The sequence below is a fragment of the Aquarana catesbeiana genome, linkage group LG13, assembly GCF_042186555.1.
Source record: "Aquarana catesbeiana isolate 2022-GZ linkage group LG13, ASM4218655v1, whole genome shotgun sequence".
Lineage (NCBI taxonomy): Eukaryota > Metazoa > Chordata > Amphibia > Anura > Ranidae > Aquarana > Aquarana catesbeiana.
Window position 1 is genome coordinate 231,467,035 of NC_133336.1, and position 23,655 is coordinate 231,490,689.

General features: G+C 41.0%; 1 protein-coding gene across 1 annotated transcript in view; it reads left to right on the top strand.

Moving 5' to 3' along the window:
* Positions 1 to 10,056: 10,056 nt before the first annotated feature.
* LOC141116707 (high affinity immunoglobulin gamma Fc receptor I-like) overlaps positions 10,057 to 23,655 on the top strand; it is a 35,769-nt gene continuing 22,170 nt past the window's right edge. The window contains 5 exon segments of the mRNA XM_073609099.1: positions 10,057 to 10,087; positions 12,411 to 12,431; positions 15,381 to 15,419; positions 15,422 to 15,643; positions 15,727 to 16,017. Coding sequence (XP_073465200.1) covers positions 10,057 to 10,087; positions 12,411 to 12,431; positions 15,381 to 15,419; positions 15,422 to 15,643; positions 15,727 to 16,017 — 604 coding nt within the window.

Here is a 23,655-nt window from a genome sequence, read left to right on the forward strand (position 1 = left end):
GAACTCCATGAAATGTCAATGTGTGAAATTTCAATAAAGTTCATATTAAAAAAAGTACACAATGTGCAAAGATTGGTAAATCAGCATTGATGTGATCCTAACGCACACCAGTGGCTGTGTTCTATTAAAGCTGATGTTGTAAACAAACCCTTAAGCAACTACATTACCACTCTTTAAATTTAGAGCTTTTGAAACGTTGAATGATGTTTTGGCTGTAAAGAAATAGAGTGATTTATAACATATACTTACAATGATCTACCAATAGTAATAATCCAGGTCTACAGTAGATAACTATACATTATCTATTTCTTTGATTTGAGCACACTATTATCTATCTATCTATCTATCTATCTATCTATCTATCTATCTATCTATCTATCTATCTATCTATCTATCTATCTATCTATCTATCTATCTATCTATCTATCTATCTATCTATCTATCTATCTATCTATCTATCTATCTATCTACCTACCTATCTATCTATCTATCTATCTATCTATCTATCTATCTATCTATCTATCTATCTATCTATCTATCTATCTATCTATCTATCTATCTATCTATCTTGTTGAGGGACTCCACAATGTTTGTGTTTGGATTGGGTCTTGGGATCCAGAGGCTTTGTAGAGTCCTAGGTGGGATGAAGCCTCCAGGTCTGGGTCCACATTTTGAGGGAAATCAGCACACTGGACCTACAGATGTATGCAGAACATTTATTAGAGAACTGACTAGTGCTCAGGACTTAGTGAACCTATTCTTTTTTGTGACCCAGAGCTCCCATCCATGCAGTTTGAGGGATTTCAGGATGCTTGTGTCTGGATTTTCTGTTTCCTCAGTTATTAGTAAATCCTGGATTGGGTCCTGCAGCATGGAGGTTTTATTGGAGTCTTGGCTGGGATGAAGACTCCAGGTCTGGACTCACATTTGAGGAGAACCAGCACACTGATTGTACAGGTGTGTGCATGGCTCTTGTTAGAGAGTTGATTAGTGTTCAAGACTCCACCTGGGAGACAGGAGGTCTCTGCCCAGAAGTCAGAGTACGGGTCAATGCAGAAGGGAGCTGCAGTTGTGTATGTGAGCACATAGCTTGTGTAGGACTGATGGATACAGACAACAGCCTGACAATTGCTGCCAGAGCAGCCATGCTGTAGGAGCCAGTCAGGGGGCTGGTGTGAGGATTCATGTTTTTTTTTCACTGGAAGAGGAAAGTGAAGAAAGCCCTGTGAGGGTAAACCATGTGTTGTTGGTCTTGGTTGGTCTTTTTCAAAAGGTGGGAGAGAAAAGCCCTTAAAAGTTGGAGAGTGTGCGTGTCCTTAAAGCTCTACCATTTGAAACCAATTTCCAATATATAAGAAAGTGAGAGAGAAAATTTTTTGGCTGCTCGTGTTGCTCTCTGACCCCTGAAATGCATTTACTCATTGGCTCATAATTTTACATGACTATTAACCAATAAATAATTAACTAGGATTGAATAGTTTAAAGATGCATTCATCAGGGAGCTCCCATACTGAATTCAAAAATCAACTGGCTAAGCAAATTTGAAGGAAAACCCATTTTGGCTTTTTCCTGCACCTACTTCCAAATCAGGCATACTGGATGCTATAGAAGGCAAGACAAACAAAAAACAATCATTGAAGTAAGCCTTATCTGGCTGTGTGCAACCATCCTTGAAGGTGTGCACAAGCTTCCTTGCATTTGTTGTTGGAGATTCCAACAGAACACCAACAATCAGATATCTTCTCTTAACTGATCCAACTTTACCAACGTCTAATTGGATTAGGTATCGTAGAAGACATGCTCTTAGCTCTGGGCCTTAAAAGAAAGATTGTATGTAATATCTAGGTAGTGAGTGGCAGCTCTCTATTACAAGGGGTATCCTTGAAGGTTCCCGGAGTAGTCTGAGTACAGTGAGAAGATGAGAATGCTACACTTTTATCACAGATCTAGTAGAAGTTCCTTAAACGTCATGCGATAATGTTAACATGTTTCAGGGGCACAAAACTCTCCCTTCCTCAGGCCTTGGGTGCTGGTTGTAATAGAAGCTCACGCTGGAAACTATTCTATAAATGTTTACTGGGCCTATTACAAACGTGTGTCTCCCTTCATCTTTCACACTGTGCTCAGAATCTGATTGGGTGCCACAGGTTTCCATAAATATAACTACGAGACAGTGTTGTCCCAAAGTGAAATTTACTGATAGGACGCCAACAATTTACTGACAGTAAAGAGAAGGGAGAGGGGGACACCTTAAATTCATCCAAAAATAGGTTCTGGGAGAAAGGGAGAGAGATAGGGGGGGGGAGGGAAAGGGGAATTTTCCACCCGTTAACGTAGTTTATTTAAATTAATTGTGCCCCTAATGTCACCCATATCATTTATTAATTGGTTCAACAGTGTATAGCTGACAAGCAATCAAATGGTTGTTCAATGGACCATAAAGGCATATATAAAGAGAAAAAGAAAGGGGGCGGAAGAAAGCCCCCTAAAAAAGATGGTCCGCTCAAGAACAAACTGTTATGAACCTAAAAAACTTTATTGTGTCATAATACTAAATAGAACAATCCACTAACCATGTGTATTTAAAAAATAGGGCAAAAAAGTCCTATTGTGTGCTGGTGGCCACCGCAGACATTACACATACATCATAAATTCATGCACTCACACTCATCAGAATAATGTCACTGAGGACCCGGGTCCCTGCAATTTTCATGGATTTCCAAAGCCAGAATGGCTGCATGAATAATAGACTTTCGGTCCTTCTTAAGTAAAGTGCAAGTGCTAATGATAAATGAGGGTCCCTTCAGATGTGAACCGATAGCCAGTTAGACATATGTATGTATCAAAACCGACAAGGTGAAAAGCAAGAGTGTCCTGGTTGGTTGGTAAAAAAGTGGCAACTCCAAGGGGGGGGGGGGGGGGCAAACTCACATTGAGTACATAGAAGATGGACGGAGAATGGCCATTGATAAGATGCTTCCTATATGTAAAGGTACAGTTTAGCTCACCGTCTGGCGTCTTCAATAGAGAGGTGATAGAGCCCAGGAGAGTTGCTGATAGCCGCACTAGTGTGGATTGAGAACACGTTCATGCGGCATGTTCGTCTATTATGGACATGAGCTGTTGCTTCCGGGTCTCCTCCAGCAAGATGTAAGGTGAGTCACAGGGTTCAAACGTATCGGCGTTTCATACCTAGTAGGTTAGGCAATCAAAAGAGACGCTCAACGTCAGTGTTCACCGCAAGGACTCAACCTGATATCCGAGATCCGATCGAGACAATCAGGATGTTCACATCCAGTTACGGGGGTATCCTCATTGATGTGTGAGAGTCTGTGTGCCACCTGCACATGGGTCAGATGCTAGGCGCTTACGCGTTTCGCTTGTTTCCAAGCTTCTTCAGAGCTAGTGTGGTATCGGTAGCTGAATGTTTAAATAGTATTCAATTTCCTGTCATCATGGTCAGCACCTGAATATCATAGCCTAACCTTAATTGCATTCACCAAAATGTGCCAATCACACTCATGCATACATCTATGTTACGAATTCAGACAAACCATTGATGGTAGTGGATACATAGAGGTTCAATCTGATCGGCTTGTGTATGTGGTCAGATTCAAATATTACACTTCCCACCATTATAAAGATGGTAGGGGGGAGACTTGTCAAGCAATCGCTGTTAATGCATGGGGCCCATAGTCAGAGGGTGCTGCATTATCGATCTAATCGGTGCATATATAGCCATATGGTGGACACAAAAAAAATAAAGTGATAAAGATAACATTATATAAAGGTGAGAAGGGACAATCTGTTATTTCAATTAAATTACATCTCACACATTATATACAATCATCCAAACCAAAAGGCAAAAATATCGTAGCAATTGAGTAAGGTAATCGATTAATATATGGTCAAATAGTGGACACACAAGGAATGAGACAATTGAAATAAAGAGCGTAACAGTCTATCATTCCAATTAGATTGAATTACAACTTACATCTTGTGTATTGTCATCCATGCATGGGACAAAGATATTATTACTAATGAAATTGCAAGTAAAATCGCACATGATAGCTGGATATAGAATAATTCCAAGCGATCTAGATATACAATTACGTTTGGACATTCCAATATCATTGCCCCTATTTGAGATGACAAGGTAGTATGTTATGCAGATTATTGTTGAAATATAAAACCCATAGTCAAAGGGCACTGCAGCATCAATCTGATCGGTTAGTATTTGGCCAGATGAGTGACACGGACTAAAATAAAGAGAGATCATAGACTGTCATTTCACATAGATTGCATCTCACACATTAGATACTATCATCCATGTGGAAGGCAAGGATATTGTTGTAAATCAAATTGCATACAGTCTGTTTTCTTAGAAAATGCCGATCACAGTCAGGAGAAGATGTAGGTCCCCAGTCGCAGTTTATTAGACTCCGGGAGAGTGCAATTAGATTATTTACTATTAAATCATTGTTCCAAAAAAGGGGACAAATTAAATTCATTATTCAATCCGGAAGGTTGCATACTGTTTAAATAGAAGATCCACATCTTCTCCTTCTGGTATAGGATCTTATCGAAATCTCCACGTCTATGGGGTAAGTTAAGTCTGTATATACCCTTGACTTTAAGGCCATCTGGTTTACCTTCGTGTTTTTCAAGGAAATGTAAGGACAGAGGCCGATCATCATCTTTATTGAGGATGCTTTGGATGTGCTCGCCAGTTCTGATTTTTAGTTCTCTTTTGGTCTTACCAACATAGATAAGACCACACGGGCAAGTCAACATATAGACTACCCGTGTGGTTGTACAGTTAATGAAACTGTTGATTTTAAACTGTCTTTTATTGTCAGAACTGGCGAACACATCCGTTCTGTCCACATACCTACATACATGGCATCTGCCACAACTGTACATACCCCTCAAGGGTGGGAGGACAGTAAGCCAGCTGCGTTTTTTGGGGCAGTTGTACTCTGAATGTACCAGACGGTCCCTCAGATTTGTTGCTCTACGAGCAGTGAGCAGGGGTTTTTTACTGACAAGCTTTCCCAAAATGGGGGCCTCAGACAAGATATGCCAGTGACGGCTCAGGATTTCTTTAATTTGGTCCCACTGGGTACCAAATTTGGTAATAATTCTTAACGGAGGGTGACTTGGGGTTTTTCCCTTTTCTTTGGTAGAGTTCATCAATAGGGACGATCTATTTGTTTGCAGTGCTCTTTTTTTAGCACGTCTGATACATGCATGCGAGTAACCCCTGTCGCGAAACCTCCCATATAGGTCATACATTTCCCTGTGGAAATCCCCTTCCTCCGTGCAATTCCTTCTTGCACGGAGGAACTGTCCCACGGGAATACCCCGTATAAGGGATGTGGGATGGTGGCTGGATGCCAACAGCAAAGTATTTGCCGCTGTGTCTTTTCGAAAGGTTTTTGTATGCAGCTTATCATCCTTTACAAATACCGTGAGGTCCAAAAATGACAATTCATTGGTGTCATACGTATATGTTAATTTGATGTTACGATCATTGTCATTAAGTTCCTCAATAAATTGTGTCAATTCAGATGGTAGGCCGTCCCAAATCATGATCACATCATCGATGTACCTCAGCCACAAGCGACAGTGGCTGAGGTACATCGGCGAGGGGTACACGCATTCAGATTCCCAGAGGCCAAGGTGCAGGCATGCATATGATGGGGCCCATGGGGCACCCATCGATGTGCCTCTAATTTGTTTGTAGTATATCCCGAGAAATTGGAAATAGTTATTTTCTAACATGAATTGCAACAATTCAATAATGAATTCATTTTGCCCTGCTAGTAATGGGAATTTATTGTCTAAAAAGAATTGTGTCGCTGCTAACCCCCATCTGTGCGGAATCGATGTGTATAACGATTCTACATCGATTCCAACAAGTAGCATGCCTTTGGGTAATGATATGTCTTCCAAATGCCTCAAAACATCCCGTGTATCCTGAACATATGATGGTAGTTCATGTACAAGTTCTTTAATCAGTGAGTCCACATACTTCCCGACCCTTTCAAGGGGACCCTTCACAGCCGAAACTATCGGTCTCCCCGGAGGGTCGGTGATGGACTTATGTAATTTGAGGATGGTATATAGGGTGGGGGTGTTGAAATCACTAACACTGAGGTATTCACATTCTTTTTTAATAATTAGACCTGCCTCAAGGGCTAATTCAAGTTTAAAATTTAAATCTGACACCATTTGAGGAAAGGGGTTTTGATGTAACCTTAAGTACGTGGATCCATCACGAAGGAGACGCATGGTTTGTTCCTCGTACAAGGTATGGGACATGAGGACCATGTTGCCTCCTTTGTCACTTGCTTTAATGACAATGTCTTTTGCGTTCTCTAGTTCCCATAGGGCCCTTCTCTCTTCACGACTGAGATTGTCATGTCCTTTATACTCCCAGTTGACCCCAGCAAGATCCCTTTTTACCTGTTCCAGGAAGAACTGAATGTGTCTATGTTTGGACAGGGGGGGCATTTTTTGGGATTTAATCGTCAATTGGGATGGGCGGGGGCAACTCGGTGACAGCTGGATAGCTTCCCCTTCTAAGTTCCATTCTTGATTTTCATCAAGAAGGGCAATCAGGGCCTCAAGAGAGTCCCGCTCTTGTTTATCTAGCTGGTCCATATCTGTATCTTGAGTGTCCCTCTTTGCGTGCCAGTACCTAAAAATTAATTTCCTCAAAAACAAATTGATATCTTTAAAAACCTCAAACTCACTCATCGTTGTAGTGGGAGAAAATGTTAGACCCTTTTGTAACAGGGAGATATGATGGTGGTTTAGGGGAAAATCTGATAGGTTAACAACCTTCAGATCTAATTGTGATTTTTCTGAGGGGTCACTGGGTAGATTTTGTTGGCTATCTAGAACTTGCGTGGCCCTGACCTGAGTTCCCTTTGGTTTTCTCTTCCTTCTTTTCCTTTTCCCAGGTTTCCTCTGTTGGTTTGAGCCTGGGTTTTGGTCATAGGTGTAGTTGGTTGGGTGCCTGTCCTGGGGATGGCATCCCCTTCCTGGTCTAAAAAAGCCACAGTTTTTTCTGGTTGTTCAGGGTCACTATCAGTGGATGTGTATCTGGGTCTAGATGTGCCTGATCGATTTCTCCTGCCCTTACGTGATCTACTCCTCCCTCAAGGTACTGTGGGGTCAAAGACATCTCCTTTCTCCCAATCTAAAAGATTCTGTTTGAATTTCTCTTGTTTGGTGGATTTGAGGGTTTTTTGTGTTTTTTCAACCTCCTTTTTGAGCGAGTCGTTATATTTATTAAAGTCCTGATCATTTTTATATGGTTCTAGCAGTTGTGCACTGATATCAATCTCTTTTTTAATTTCATCTAGTTGTGTTTGTTCCTCATTAATAATCATATGCAGAACTGCTAGTCCACGTTCAAGACAACTTTGTTTCCATATTTCCAAAAATCTCGGTGTGTGTAGGTGGGCAGCAGGTACTACCTTTTCCCTCAGTCCTCTGGGTATAACTTTATGTTCAATATGGACTTCAATGAGGAAATATCCCATTTCCTATTAAGATATTTTATTGTTAGTTTTTTATGATTCTTGAATAATTTCCTAAGGGTCTCATCATGGTCGGATACGGCTGGAGATTCACTGGAAAACGCAGACTGTATTTCCAAGTCAATCTCATCTGCCAGTAGGTAGGCCATTGTTCCAGGGGTAGGGAAGGGGGGGGGGGGAGAGGGGAAGAGGTGGGGGGGGAAGAGGGGGGAGAGAGAAGGGGAGAAGGAGAGGGGGGGGGATTTAGGAAGAAAGGGGGTTAGGAAGGAAGAAACAATAATTCAATCAGGGATTATAGAGCAGTTGCCTGAAAAGCCAATATAGATGTACTTAAAAAGTAGTTATAGAGTCTGATCCTAAGAATATGCATTTTAGTGTGGTGTTAAAAGACATGGGGTGGATGGTGTTGCTATCTGACAAGGAGATTAAGGGTCCAGAAAGGAAGTCAAATCCTATGATAATGCATATAAAGAGAAGGGAGAGGGGGACACCTTAAATTCATCCAAAAATAGGTTCTGGGAGAAAGGGAGAGAGATAGGGGGGGGGAGGAAAGGGGAATTTTCCACCCGTTAACGTAGTTTATTTAAATTAATTGTGCCCCTAATGTCACCCATATCATTTATTAATTTACTGACAGTACAAATTTTTTTGCTGGCGAAAATCATGACATTTACTGACAGAGACAATTTTTTTTACTGGCACTTCAAAAAAAGGACACAAAGTGCCAATTTTCAGTGCAAAACAGTACACATATCAATATTAAAGCTACAAACATGTAGCTAGTGCTGTTAGCAATGTGATTAAAGTATAACAAAAGGCAAAAAACATATTTTTCCAATTACATGAAGGTCAGGTTAATATAACTCAGGACAGAGTTCCCCCGTACATCAGAGACTGCAGGGTTCCCCTTTACAGTGGAAGGGAGAACTCTGTGTACTCTGATGTAAAAGGGAATACTGTGGGCTGTGATGTAAAGGAGAAATCTGTCGATTCTGATTCTGATGTAAGGGGGAATGCTGCAGACTCTGGTGTAAAGGGAAACTCTGATGTAAGGGGGTCTCTGGTCAGCTGAGACTCCCACACACACACAATCCACAGAGCTCCTCTTTATATCACAGTCCACAGATCCCTCCCTTACATCAGAATCCAAAAAGCTCCCCTTTACATCAGACTCCAGAGTTCCCCGTTACATTACAGTCCACAATGTTTTCCTTTACATTACAGTCCACAAAGTTCTCCCTTACATCACAGTCCACAGAGTTCCCCTTTATAACAGAGTCCACAGAGTTCCCCTTTACATCAGAGTAAGCAGGGTTCTCCCTTACAGTGTAAAGATCCGAAGCTGGCTCGCTGCCATATTTTATGGGCAGCCACTGTCCAGAAAGAACATTTACAGACAGTTTGTAAATTGCATGATATTTATAAACTGTCTGTAAATTTACAGATGGTTGGCTACCCTGCCATGGGACTATATGTTATTTTTACATGTCAGCATGAAACTTTCATTATAGGTGCTCAGGAAGCCAGATTCAGGAAGGTTTATGTTATTTTTTTAACAGGTAGAAACTTACAATTTACCAGTCGCATCCACCTTATTTTATTGTATTTTTTGTGTTCTATTCTTATCGGCACATCTACACAAAAGGATTGCCTGTAGGGTGTGACCTGAGTTTACAATTCTTATCAATACATCTACTCCAAAGGAGTGATTGTATGGTATCGCCTGGGTGTACTATTCAGTGAGAAGACATACCTTGGCAAAGTGAACCAAGCAATAGGGAGAGGGATGGGACTGTGTGTGAAAAAGTTTGGTTTGTCTGACCCAAATAATGAAAAAGTGGACAAAACACCTGGTACCAAAGGTACGGTGAGATACCCTTTAGGGTCGTTAATAGACAGACCAAATTAAGAGGTAAAAAGGTATACATTTTATTACAACTTAACAATGATATACATATAAGAACAAAGCATGTGAAGCGTAAAAGCCATATCTAATACCCTGACTAGAACAATTATATAGACTGGTCACTGTCCTGGTGCGGGAAGGACTAGTGACAGTCAACACAGTGTATATAACACCTTACATGTTACGGACTAGAGGTCCTTCTTCAGATGTTTGTGTTATTATTTCAGATGGGTATAGATTTTCTACAAGAGAGAGTATGCAAGTAAATTATACATTAATAAAAAGTAGTACCTTGGCAAAGTGACAACACTGGACTCCAAGGAACTGTCCTTACTGTTGTGTGATACAGCTAGACCACCAATCCCAAGTTCAAGGCCAGCAGTGTCCACCCTAAAATGTACTATGAGTTTCCTTCAGACTATCATATTAGATAGGGCAGAACTGGCCACAGTAAAGTGAAATCTGATTGGCTATCACAGATTATTCCACTTTCTACATTTTCAGGAGCAACATGTCTATAAATAAAACTCAGGAAGTTAGAAGACGATCATAACTTCTGCTTCTCCGAGAGACAGTCACATCTTCTGGGTCCCGGCTACCATGTCTGCCTTCCTTGCTATCATATTCCTGTGTAAGTAAAACTGCTTTTATTGTTTATGTTATCTAAATATCAGCTGAAAATATCAAGAGACTAAAAACTTTTTGGGACTTTAAAGGCACAACTGTAGTGAGCTACACAACGTATATAAAAAAGGTTGAATTTTATTTATCATATACAAAAAGGCACGAAAAGAATAGACAAAACATTATTAAAAACACATCAGATCTAGACATACATAGCATATCCTAACACCATTATGGATCCTATCCTGCAGTTGGGTATGTATCCCCAAGTAATCGTATACAGTTATAATCCAAATAAAGGAAAAAAAAAAAAGGGTTAACTTCCCCTAACACGGTTGAAATTGGGGGAGCACTGCAGGTCTGGTATTCCCAGAATGGTGTATTCTCCAATTTCTCATTGCTCTACATGTTTCACGTTGACAAGGAACGCTTCTTCAGGAGCTAGAGGTTCTATTAAAATTATGTACAGAGAAAGAAAAACATGTGTCAAAAGTCACAATATTTTAAAAGACTATTCTCAGTGAATATATTATAAAGACAAAGTGTTACATGAAAAAATAGTAACTTGATAAAAAGAGGGAGAGAAAAGGGGCCCCCAGGTGGCAAGGCATGGCAGAGGCCCTATAAAAGATAGAGGTCTCAAGTGGCAGGACAGCATAAGGCAGCGGTCTAGGACAGCCCGTACAAGGGGACACCCACAGCCCACTGAGAGACACACAAATTGATGGAATATGAAGTATGGGTAACGGTAATGATAATACAGAATGTGAAATTCATCTCACTAAAAGCCCGGCTGGGATGGGGGAGAGGAAGGGAAAAGACAGGGAGGGGGGGGGGAAAGGGGGAGGGGGGGGAAGGGGAGGGGGGGGAAAGAAGGGGAGGGGGGGGCAAAAGGGAGGGAGGGGGGGAGAGACAGGGAAAGAGGGGAGGGGGAGAGGTTTTGGCAAAGAGTGGACTAAGTTAACAGGGTATATAAATCAAAAAAATATTGCTTACCAAATAAATGTGTCAAAAAGGAATGGTATTCACATAGATGAGTATAATCAAAGGGTCGCAGAGAGCGATCGAGGTAGGAATAAATTGGTAAAGGTCAGGCAAGCAGCAAACGGACACCGGGGCCTCCCAGCTAAGTCACATCGGGTAGTTATAGATAGGGAGAGCTTGTATATGCTGCAGTTCTGGGGCACAAACATACGCAAGAGTGAGGATCAATTATACTTGTGAGTGCTGAGATCACTACTGGTATGTATATTAAAGTGCTCTGCCTTGAAAAGCAACCAAAGATAGCTTACCCCACAGTGAAGACAATAAAGAAACTCTGGGAGCGCACCGTAAATATCAGTTGAGTATCTTTCTTTTGAGATGGTGTGAAACTCACAAAATAACTTTACTGTGAATCTGTTGGCTTCTGTTGACTTGCTTTATGAATATGTATTGTAAACTCTGTTCACAATCTTCTCACACAGGCTAGAAGGTTCCCATTTATCTAGACGAAATGTGCTTTGTTTTAAGTTACAAAGTCAATGATAAAGGTAGCTGAGTGGCATCTCTAAAAAGAAAACTGTAGTTAAAGGTCGGGGCCATGCTAGGGTTGAGTCCCAGAATATGTGTCCTGGGTCTATTGTTGAGTGGCCCTTTATCTCGTGTCATTACAATGTTGTTTTAAGTTATATCCTTTTTCCCAGTACATCCCAGAATTGTACTTCCAACCTTTGACTTACACAGGCTGTGAGGGGTTGGGGGTGTCTGATCATTCCATGAGGGAGCTGAGTGTCTTGTTCAGTAAATGGTGGGATTGGTTGGATACATAGTTCAGAGTCTGATGGCTGATTGACTGAAACTGCATGAGGAGGAAAGTTCTGGCTGTTGAATGAAATAAGCTTCATGAAGGTGGTGATGGTTGGTGGTGGTTGGAGGCTACATAAGGCATACTAGAAATGTTTTGGCAAGGGGGGTTATGATGGATGCATGGAAAACTCTTATGGGCAAATGAACATGTCTAATTACTGTGTGGGAGTTTATGGGGTGAAAAATGGACAACTGGTGCCTACACAATGGGAAAGTGTCAAGGTCTAAATACTTAACCTGATCTCTTCAAAGTACAGCATTAGTTTTTCCATGTCTGTTTGTCACCTCAGTGCTAAGTGAGAGTGACAGTTGCAATCTTCTTTGGGTGAATTGAGAACATTGGGATCAATATTCTCATTAGAAAGAAAATATCATTTCCAACTGATAACGAAAGAAAAGAACATGATTAAAACACATCCGATTTGTTTTAATGACATGTACTGTAGATAATATTTTCTAACAAGTGTGTTTTGGATTTTCAGCATTGAATGTCGGAAAGTCCGGTGAGTACAGAATTAATATTGAAACCACAAATAATACAAATAATATAAAAATAATAACTTGAAACCACAGCTTCCTGATTAATCTATGTGAAGGGGTTTGGGCCAATAAAGCAGAACTTCACTTAAAAGGGGAATTTCTGCTGTTCCTCCTCCTCTCCCCTCCATTGAAGTCAATAGAAGACCATTTTTGATGGTCCTATTTGGTTCTTTGGTTCTTTGGAGGGTTTCTGGACAAGCTACTTTCACCCAAATGACAAGGGAGGATGGACACAGTAGTAGGGGAAACGCAGAAGCGCTAGTCCTGCTTAGACCAGCAGAATAACTTGCTTTCAAATCAGGTATCAGCCCCTTGTCATAGCATTGCAATTAAGTAAAAAAAACAAAATAATAATAATGACGTAAAATAAAAAAAGAAGAAAGTGTAAAATGAAAGTTTAACATAAAATAGACAAAATAAATAAAGCCTCCCAATCCTACATACAGTACATGCACAAAGAAATGCTGACACATGCTTCAAGTGTATACACAACAATAATTTGCAACACCTATTAGGTTTCCATGCACACTGTAGTGAGAGCAATAATTCTAGGGTTAAAAGTGATCCACGAATGGAAGAGATGGTCCTTTCATCCACCCACCCGTCCTCATTCATGGAGTCCTTTTTTTTGCCAAAAGCTATAATACAACCTTTAATAATGGAGGAGGGGACGGAAAGGGCGGGCATAGTTGGCACACTGGACAAACGCACAGGATAGGTTCCATTCCTTGTATTATTTCCCAAAGCAACATGGGAGTACACTGTGGGGGAAGGGGAGGTCAGAGGACAAGCAATTACACTCAATCTGCAGCCATCAGCACAAGGAACAAATTGATTGTAAGTATTGTCTTTTGTGCTGATTTAACCACTTGACCTCTGGAAAATTTATCCCCCCCCCTTCATGACCAGGTCACTTTATATGTCACCCAAATAAAATTGATGTCCTTTTTTCCCCCACAAATAGGGCTGCTATAAAACATATCCAAAACATTTTTAAAAAATTGAATTTCTTCATAAATTTAGCCCGATATGTATTCTTCTACATGTTCTTAGTACAAAAAATCCCAATAAGTGTATAATGATTGGTTTATGTGAAGGTTGTAGCGTCTACAAACTATGGAAAATACTCAAATTTGTATTTATTTATTTTTTTCTTACTAGTCCTCCAGGAACCCAAACCCCTCCTTACTACACCAGCTCCTCAGCCACTTGTTTACTTCCCTAATCTCCCTCTGCCTTTCTGGTGTGGCTCGATGTACCAGTAGTATTCATGAGAATACTGCCTTGGAGGTCCTTTTCCTCAATTTAGCTCCCAAGTCCCTAAAATCATTCTTTAGGAAACTCCATCTGCCTCTGACTTTGTCATTGGTGCCAACATGCACCATGACAGCTGGGTCTTCCCTAGCGCTTCCCAGTAATCTGTCCACCAGATCTGTGATGTGCCGAACCTGAGCGCCCGGTAGACAACATATAGTTCGGTGCTTCAGGTCTTTGTTACAGATTGCCCTCTCTGTCCTTCTAAGAATTGAGTCCCCTACCACCAGAATCTGTCTTTCCTTTCCCTTCGCTTCACCCCCACTCTCACTGGAGGAGTTCTTCCCCTGGCAGTTAGGGGAGTCCCTCAGCTCCAGCAGTGCTGGTCCTTGACTGGTTCCCCAATGCCACTCAGTAGAGTGTACTTATTGGGATGCTCCAGCCCTGGATCAGCCTCCCTGGCACTTCCTCCTCTACCCTTCCTGACTGTCACCCATCTACTCTTTCCTAGTGCCTGCACCTCTTTGTCTCCACCCGCCTCTGTGCTGGCCCCTGCTGGCACCGGCCGTGTACGTTCCTGGCTCTCCTTTTGTATGGAGGGTCTTCTCAGTGCTGACAGTTGCTTCCCCAGATTCAGAACCTGGGCTTCCAGGGAAACAATGTGCTTACATTTTGTACAGCAGTATTCGCCCTCAATCGGATGATCAAGGAACGCATACATGCCGCAAGATGTACACCGTTCACTAACAGCCAAATTTGAAAGGAAATTCCCAAACCTATAATTTAATAGTTATTATTAGTTAGTTAGTAATTATTTAGATTTTTCAGATTTTAGTTTTTTCAAATGTTTGGATTTTCTTTCTTATTTTCAGATTTTTAAATTTTCGGATTTTCAAATTTAAGAAATTACGAACTGCGATCATCACAAATAACCCGAAAAAAATTAAAAATGAATGAAACGAAAACAAACAATTTTTTTGGCAGCACACATGTTTAGTGATCAGTGCTAAAAATATGCACTATCACTGTACTAATGACACTGGCAGGGAAGGGGTTAAACATCTAGGGCGATCTAAGGGTTAAATGTGTGCCTAGCCATTGTTTGTATTGCTTTTACTAGGGGAAGAGATGGATTTGAGTCCCTGCTTTGCAGGAACACAGAATTCATCCCTTCCCCCATGTTAGAACAGGCCTCTGTCTTGTTTACATAGGCAGAGCTCTATTCTGAGTCCCTGCCTGACAATCGGTGGGTGCCAGCAGACGTCGAGTGCCCGGCATCCAGAGATCGGCTTCTGCTGTGAATGATCACAGCAGAAGCAGCGCGCCAGTGGTGTGCACGCGCCCCTTGCAGGTGGAAGTGTGGGATCACGTATATATCCATGATCTGGTGCACAGCTGCTGTCCTGTAGCAGTAAACTTCTATAGGGCAGACTGTAAGTGGTTAAAAAAAAAAAAAACTTGAATCAAACCTAAGAATTAAGGGAGGTCGTTTTCTTTATTACAGAGATTTACTAACATGTTTTAAAATCTCTGTGCCCAGGACCACAAATATCTGACATGAGAACATCTTTTTTTTAACATAAGATGCGATCACCTCTCTGTGTTTTGCTGCACATTGTGCTCTCTATGTGTTCTGTGTGATCTCTTTTCTTCTATAGGAGGGGCCATCAAACCTGTGGTGACCTTCACACCCAACTGGGGAATATAATATATCTTGACGATGTGACTCTAACATGTGATGTGCCGTCTACTGTACCAGAGGAGTCCCGGACCTATCACTGGTACAAAGATAAGAGACCAATACCTGGAGATCAGCAGAGACTTCATATAACATTTTCAGTAGTGGAGGACAGAGGAGATTACCAGTGTCAGACCATCGGTGGTGATATCAGTGATCCCGTCTTCCTAAATGTTACAGAAAGTGAGTCATCCATCTCATCTCCATCATTACAGATTGTTGGGTGTGAATAGAACAACCTAAAGTATCATTTTATTACATTTCAGGTTATGTCATCCTGCAGAGACCTCCATCTGTCATATATGAAGGAGACCCCCTGACTCTGAGATGTCATCATGTAAAAGATTTTAATGCAATAAACACAAAATTCTACAAGGATGATCAGGAGATACAATCATCAGAATATGACTCCACATTCCATATTCCTAATATAACGATGAGTCAGTCTGGACAGTACAAATGTACTAAACAAATACATCATCATTTTGATTCAAATGTGATGGAGCTCTCAGATGTATACTTTATCTCTGTGAAAGGTAAATTAAAGCCAACTTTTTTTTTTTAACAAATCTTTTATTTTACTCGAAAGACAGAATCCATGGTATCAGAACAACAATAGTATGAGGAGTATATGGAATGGTACAATATAACATCATGTAGAATATAAAATAAACAAAACAGATAGCATACGCTCAGTCAACATTGTTTCAAAATAGAGCATTCCATCGGGAGACGGAATTCAGGCAAGGAGCCAATCCAACATTCTAAACATTCTAAGCCAATCTAAACATTTTTATCACTCTTTCAAAAAAGGGTAAATCATATACAAAGAAAGAATGATTAGGATGAACAGGAGGGGACTAGAAGAATAGAAATCGGGGGGGAAAGAGGGAAGAGTAGAGGTCTGGGAGAAAGGGGTGCGGGTGGGCGATGCTGGGGGGGTACAGGTGGGCGATGCTAATCTTGCCAGATCTCAAATAAATAGTCAGGAATGGTTCTCATTTAGTAGTATAATTTCCAAATAGGTCCTTCCCTTCCTCAGTGAAGACCAACATGTTCCACAATGTCCAGGTTTTGGAATAGCGTTCATGTTGATGTCGTGCTGAGAGAATTAAATCCTCCATTTTGTTTATGTCTTCAACCTTTTTGAGCCAAAGACCAATGGTTGGTGGCTGTGAGACAACTCTTTTTTATACTGCCCCAGCGATACTAAAAATTTAATAAATCAGGATGCAATACACACCTCCTCTCTGACACTAGTAGCAGGTATAACCTTGTGAGCTGCCATGCTACTAACCTAAATACAAATAAATAAAGACTACATGTAAAAATAAAAAAAAGTATTAAAGAAAAAAAAAATAATAGATAATAAAAATAAATATAAAAAAAATAAAAAATAAAAAATAAATAAATACAAATAAAAATAAATAAAAAATAATTAAAATAAAAGAGCTGCCAATACTACCCACACTTCCCAAATGTGATAATACAAACTGATATACCAAATGTGCGGCGCTAAAAATATAAAATAAGTGTAGAGAGACACAACTCCCGGCATACAAATCTGGCTCCAAAGGACGCTACAAGAGAGAGGAGTCACCCTAGAACAGGAAACCTGGGGGCAGTAGTCATGGGACCATCTAAAACTGGAACATAGGCAAGGATTTAAAGACAGGCTACATACTCAGTAAGAGATTAAATCTGCTGCAAAAGCCAGGAAACAGGAAATATAACTGGAAAATATGAGAAAGTAACCAACTGATTAGATTGATAGTAGACTGCTAAGCTCTAAAGCTCCATCAATTGAATTTATTACCAGCCTTCCCTTGCAGCACCGGGGTCCTGAGCCCAATTCTCTCTCAGGCCATTGCCTGTAAGAAGTTTGTATGTTTGTGTTGGTTTCCTCCCATGTCTCGGTTTATCACTCACCATCCAGATATACATACAGGTAGAATAAGTGACTTGTGATAAAGCTGACCATACCGGGTTCTCTATTACTGTGTATTATTGTAGTGGATACAATAGCCAAACACTGATGTCAATTATTTAATGTCTGCTACAAAGAATTGTGTGAATGTCAACATTTAAAGTATAATTCATGCAATCCCATTGTTTGCCTTTGTATCAATTTCCTCTTCCAGAGCTCTTCTCTCCTCCAGAAATAAAAGTGACCGCGTCCAGGATAATAGAAGGAGATGAGATGACGGTGAGATGTGACACCAGACTGGATCCTCTCAGAGGCAGCACAGAGCTGCACTTTGTCTTCTACAGAGATGGACGGACTGTGCGGGGATACAATGTATCTGATACATACAGAGTGCGGTCATCTCAGCTGGAGGATTCTGGGAATTATACCTGTGAAGTGAGGAGGAGGTCTAACACTGTGAGGAAGATGAGTGATGGGCACTATATACAGATAACGCAGATACACGGTGAGCTTGAAGAAATAAATAAGCCTCTGATCTGTACATGTTCTGTCTCTAATATCACTTTATACAAAAGACATTCCTCCTGAGATCCAGTCTGTATTGATAGTTTGACAGCTTGCTGACTTGAGAAATCCACAGGCAGTGTTAACCCACCAAGATGACACAGATGTAACGTGTAGCTTGTTCCAGACTGGCGTATACAATGGACGATTTTTTATGTTTGTTTTTTTCTTGCAGATGAAAAAAAAAAATTGATCTAAAAGCCTCCAATTCTCTAAAAGTTCCTTCACTTAGCAAAAGTAAAAAAGAAACTAGCATGGCACTCAAGGAAAAAGGGAGTTCCTAGCTAAGGGCTGAAACAAGGCTCCAGATTTTGCACTCTCTAGTTTTAGTAAATCAGCCCCATTGTGATAACTTATATTCTTTCCTTTATCTTTATTCTTTTCCCTTGTTCTCTTTCTCTCAGTCTTCCTTCCCATCCTTTATTCACTTTCCTTAGTCTTTATACCCTTCCATTTTTCTCTTTCCCTTTAATCTTTCTTTCCATCCCATATTCTCTTACCCTTAGTCTTGTTTTTCCTTCCCTTATTATCTTTCCCTTAGCCTTTCTTCTTTCCCATATTCTCGTTCCCTTTAGTCACCCTTCCCTTCCCTTATTCTCTTTCCTTTAGCCTTTCTTCTTTCCCTTATTCTCTTTCCCTTTAGTCAACCTTCCCTTCCCTTATTCTCTTTCTCTATAGTCATCCTTCCCTTCCCTTTTTCTCTTTCCTTTTAGTCATCCTTCCCTTTCCTTATTCTCTTTCCCTTAGTCTTTCTTCCCTTCCCTTACTGTGATCATAGGTTTGTAGCGAGTCCCTGGGATTTGCAAAGTTCACAAATCACAAACCTTTGGCCAAACATATTCAGGTTTAACCCCAGAAATGAGGAATAAGGAGAGCCGATATTTGAAGGGGTGGATTACCCCGTTCCCTTTCTATAAAAGGGTGAACTCAAAACAGCAGCCATATTGTCCGTGTATGTTGAAGCTGTTAGGGAAAGTTAACAACTCTATTTAAGGAGAGATCATTTTTGTAATTATTTATTATTATTATTATTATTATATTTAGTTTTGCCATTGGTACATGTCCCCCATGGCCCAGTTTCCCATGCCTTTCGTTTAACAATGCTTGCTAATTACTACAAATGGCCAGAAAAAGATCTAGGTCTAGGATGTGGTGGTAGATCACAGACTGGGATCTCTGGAAAAGCTCAGAGTGTCCACCAAAATAGAAAAGAGAAAGAGACGGGAAAGCACTTGTGCCGCGTACACACGATCGGTATTTCCGTCCGAAAAAACTTGGATGGTTTTTCCGACGGAATTCCGCTCAAGCTTGCCTTGCATAAACGCGGTCACACCAAATTCCGACCATCAAGAATGAGGTGATGTACAACATGTATGACGGGACTAGAAAACGGAAGTTCAATACCCAAGCGCGCCACCCTTTGGGCTCCTTCTGCTAATCTCGTCTTTATCTCATGTTAGTAGAAGTTTGGTGAGAGACGATTCACGTATTCCAGCTTTCGTGCTTTTCAGTCTGTTACTGCTCTTCAGTTTGTGCTTGTGGGTTTGTATCTGGTTTTCAGTGCGTGTAGTCAGTTTGCATCTGTTTTTCAGTGCGTTCTTGTCCATTCGTTTCTGATTTTCAGCTTGCTCTTCAGAGGCCTTTCTGTTCTACAGTGCATTCTGTTAGTTCGTTCTAACCAGCCAACCGTTTTGAAGCCATGTTGCCTTTGCTGCGTAATATCCAGGAGAATAACCCTGATGATTTCAGGAAATTTCTCCGGATGTGGGACCCCCTTTTTCACCGTCTGTTGGCTTTGCTGTCCCCTTATATTACGAAGCAGGACACCTGCATGTGGCAAGCCATCACTCAGGAGCAGAGGCTATTCACCACGTCAGTACTTGGCGACGGGGAGAAGTCTACAGGACCTCAAGTTCTATACAGGCATCTCCCCCCAGGCTCTGGGAATCATTATTCCAGAGACCTATTCTGCCATCAAACAGGTCCTGCAGAAGGGCTATATTAGGGTAAGTTTTCTTCTTTAACATCACATCATATGTATTTAATGTATGCTAATGTTTTTTATTTCTTTCATCATTCCCTAATTACCATGATTGTAATATGCTGTGAATGCCCCCTTTGTCCTCATGCATGCTGGAAGCTTTTAATGCTCCTTTTTTGTCCTTCATGCATATTTGCCTTCACTAACCTCCCCAGCACGCTATCCTGGGCCCAGATATACCTAGCCTAGTCACTTAACAATGTATTTTGTCAGCTCCATTGTAGTGCTTTACCCTAAACACCCCCTAAAATGTGTCCAAATGTTATTGTTGTCCTTAAACTCAGGCAGAGTGCCAGAGGCTTTTTTTTGGGGTCCAAAACTCATTTATAACCCCCCCAAATGTTTCCAATGGGCCATCAGAGGGGGTGAGGAATCTGATAAGTGGACCTTATATTGTTGTCTTTAAATACTCCTTAAAATAAATGTTATACTGATGTTGGCCAAGAATGTTTGTGTCGAATCTGCTTGCAATGTTATGTGCAAAACTACTAATATTTTTTTTTCTTTTTTGACTCCACAGTTTCCTTCAACGCCACAGGAATGGCAGACTGTGGCTTCCCAATTTGCTCATTGTTGGGATTTTCCTAACTGCGGAGGGGCAATCGATGGGAAGTATGTCCACATCACCCACCACCCCACTCGGGGTCATTCTATTTTAACTATAAGGGGTTACATAGTATTATGTTGATGGCGGTGGTATCGGCGACATACGAGTTTCCCTATGTGGACGTGGGGAAGAATGGCCGGATGTCAGATGGTGGAGTCTTTGCCCAGACCGAGTTCTACCGACATCTCCAGAGTGGTGGCTTAGGATTGCTATCTGTGGAAGAGAACGTGGAAGGACTCCCATTTGTTTTTATCGCTGATGAAGCATTTGGTCTGGGTGATCACCTGATGAGGCCATTCCCCCAGAGGACCCTCACCCCGGAGAAGAGGATTTTTAATTACTGGCTGGCCAGAGCCAGAAGAGTCGTGGAGAGTGCCCTTGGGATAATGGCCAGCCAGTTCCACCTATTTCTTACGGCAATAAATATGACGGAGTACAAACTTAACCACATAGTTCTAGCATGCTGCACTTCACAACTTTTTGAAGAGAAATGCTCCGAATTATGTTTCCTCAGTTGGGCCTGAGTCCGGGCTTCCAGAAAATCCACTGACGGCTCTGGAACCTGGCCGTCCTGGCTTGCCCCCCCAAAGCGCCCGTGAAGTGCGTCAAAAATATGTTGATTATTCTATGGGTGGTGGGGGGGCATTGCTATGCCAGCAAATTTGTAATTATTTTAGATATTAAAAAAAATGTGCATTGTGCAATTTATTTATTTATTTTTTTTAAAACATCTTTTTTTTAAAGTTTTACCTTGAAAATATTTTTTTAGTACATAAACAGGCATGTTTCAAGACATAACATACACAACTCAGGAACTTATAAAGTTCAACATTGAAAAACTGAAGGCAATATCAGACATTATAGTGTCAAAAATGTGTTGATCTTGCCTTCATCAGATGGGGTGATGTTCCCCTGTAAAAGCCAAATTTTGAAGATGCACACAAATTGGGAGTCAAACTGGGGATTTGCCCCCTGATCCCATGCCTAATGTCAACATGTGCTATCTCCCATCATGGGGGATCAATGGACATGTTTTCAGGGTGCAGCCACTTCCTCTCACCTACTTAAGTTACGAGGGAGGGGTTGCACCCACAAAACGCGTACATTGATATCCCCTTATGGCAGATAGCATATGTGGACACGCTGTCTGCATCTTCAAAATTTGGCTTTTAAAATGTGTAAAAAATGTGAAAAATCTCTCCCCAAAAATAGAACATGGTGTCATTTTGTTGTTCTTTAGATTCTTCCTAGTACATCAATCATGTTCTTCAATTTTTTTATGTAATTTTTTTTTTGCTTGATGAGGTCTAAATCCTGACTACAAAACATTATGTCCTGGATTAGCCTTTGTGCACTGTCACTCATGAAATGAGTAGATTGTTCTTCCACAACATGCACATCACTTAAAAAAAAAATACACACCATTTATTATAAATATGCAGGCATACATCTATTACCTGAATCTGTGGTGTCAGACACTCACCTGTTGTGGTGACAATCTCAACCATGTCTCTTTCCTCCACATCCTCAGGTTGTGGTGTCCTCTGTTCCCCTTCTTCAGGAGAAGGGGGTTTCCTGGTGTCCTCAGACGTCCGGAGTCTTTTTTCCCCTATGAGAATGAAACAAGGGGTCACTCTCACCCCTATTAGAATGAAACGAAAGGTATACTTAGTACACAGATATTTGAGGACAGAAATAGGAATATGAAACATTGTTTGGAAGTGAGGTACAATTGTCTGTTTTGGCAGAGTACCAAGCTGAAGACATGATTTGTTCACTTACCAAAGCTGGAATACTTACCTTTTTTGGACAAGTTTCACACTGGAGTACCTGTGTAGGACATCTTAAAAAGTTTGTTCTTGTGTCCCACACTAGTGCTCCTGAGTCCAGATGTGTAAACAGCTGCTGAGTGTCCTCTCCTTACATTACACTGAATCAAGTTTGCAAATCTTTATAGTTTCAAACACATCTAGACAACAATGTCCTAAACTTCTTTTAATACAAATTAGCATGATCAAATGTAGTTAACCCTGTATCTGCCCAAAACATCGTATTTATTTGGCAAACGAACAATGTTTACTACGACCGATTACTGTGCCCATGAACATGAAAGTAGCCATTTTAAACTGTACAACAGTAAAGAAAAGCACATGGAGCAGCATGCAAGTAATAATAATAATCGGAACACACGACAACTACTTACTTTTTAGAAGCACTTTCTTGATCCTTCTGTACTGATCCTGCTCCCTCAGTTTCAGATCTGACCAGCGTTTCCTCAATTGCTCCTTGGATCGTCGTACCCCAAAATTTCTGTGCAGACTCTTCACAACTTTAGTCATCATCTTGGCCTTTCTCACATTTGGGTTTAGGTATGGTCCATACTTCCCATCATAGTCGGCCCTCTTCAAGATGTCCACCATCTCCACCATCTCTATAAAGGCCATATTTGAGGCCTTAAATCTCCTGCAGGATCGGGATGTTTCCGCTACAGGCTTTCCTCCTCGTTACTGCCATGTTCCTCTCCCACTGAGATGAAAGAGAAGGGGCGGGGAATATTCGAGAAAGAATGTCAGGGGTGGGCGACACAGGTGGAGTTTCACGCATGCGCAGTGTATACAAAGCTAACATGCGTGTGTCGTACGTACAATCTGTGAGTGGACGAAGCGCCAAATGTTATAACGAAGGTAACATTTTAACTGATTCGAGATTGAGGCCTATATAGGGATAAGATTAGGAGAGTTTAGCCTGATATTAGTGTTTTTGTCTTGTGTTTTGTCTTGCAGCAAATATGAAATAATTCAAAGACCCTGAATTCATGGGCCAGTTCATAGACAGATACAATAATATGAGAAATTTGTGGGAGGTTAAAAACCCCTTATATCGAAAAAAAAAACAGCTAGGAAGGCATTGCTGGAGAAACTGCTGCAATTTGTGAAGATGCAGGTCCCCGATGCAGACATCGATTTTGTGGATAAGAAAATTGGTAGCTTGAGAAGCACGTATAGGAAGGAGCTTAATAAGGTCCAGGCTTCTATGAAATCAGAAGCAGCAGCAGA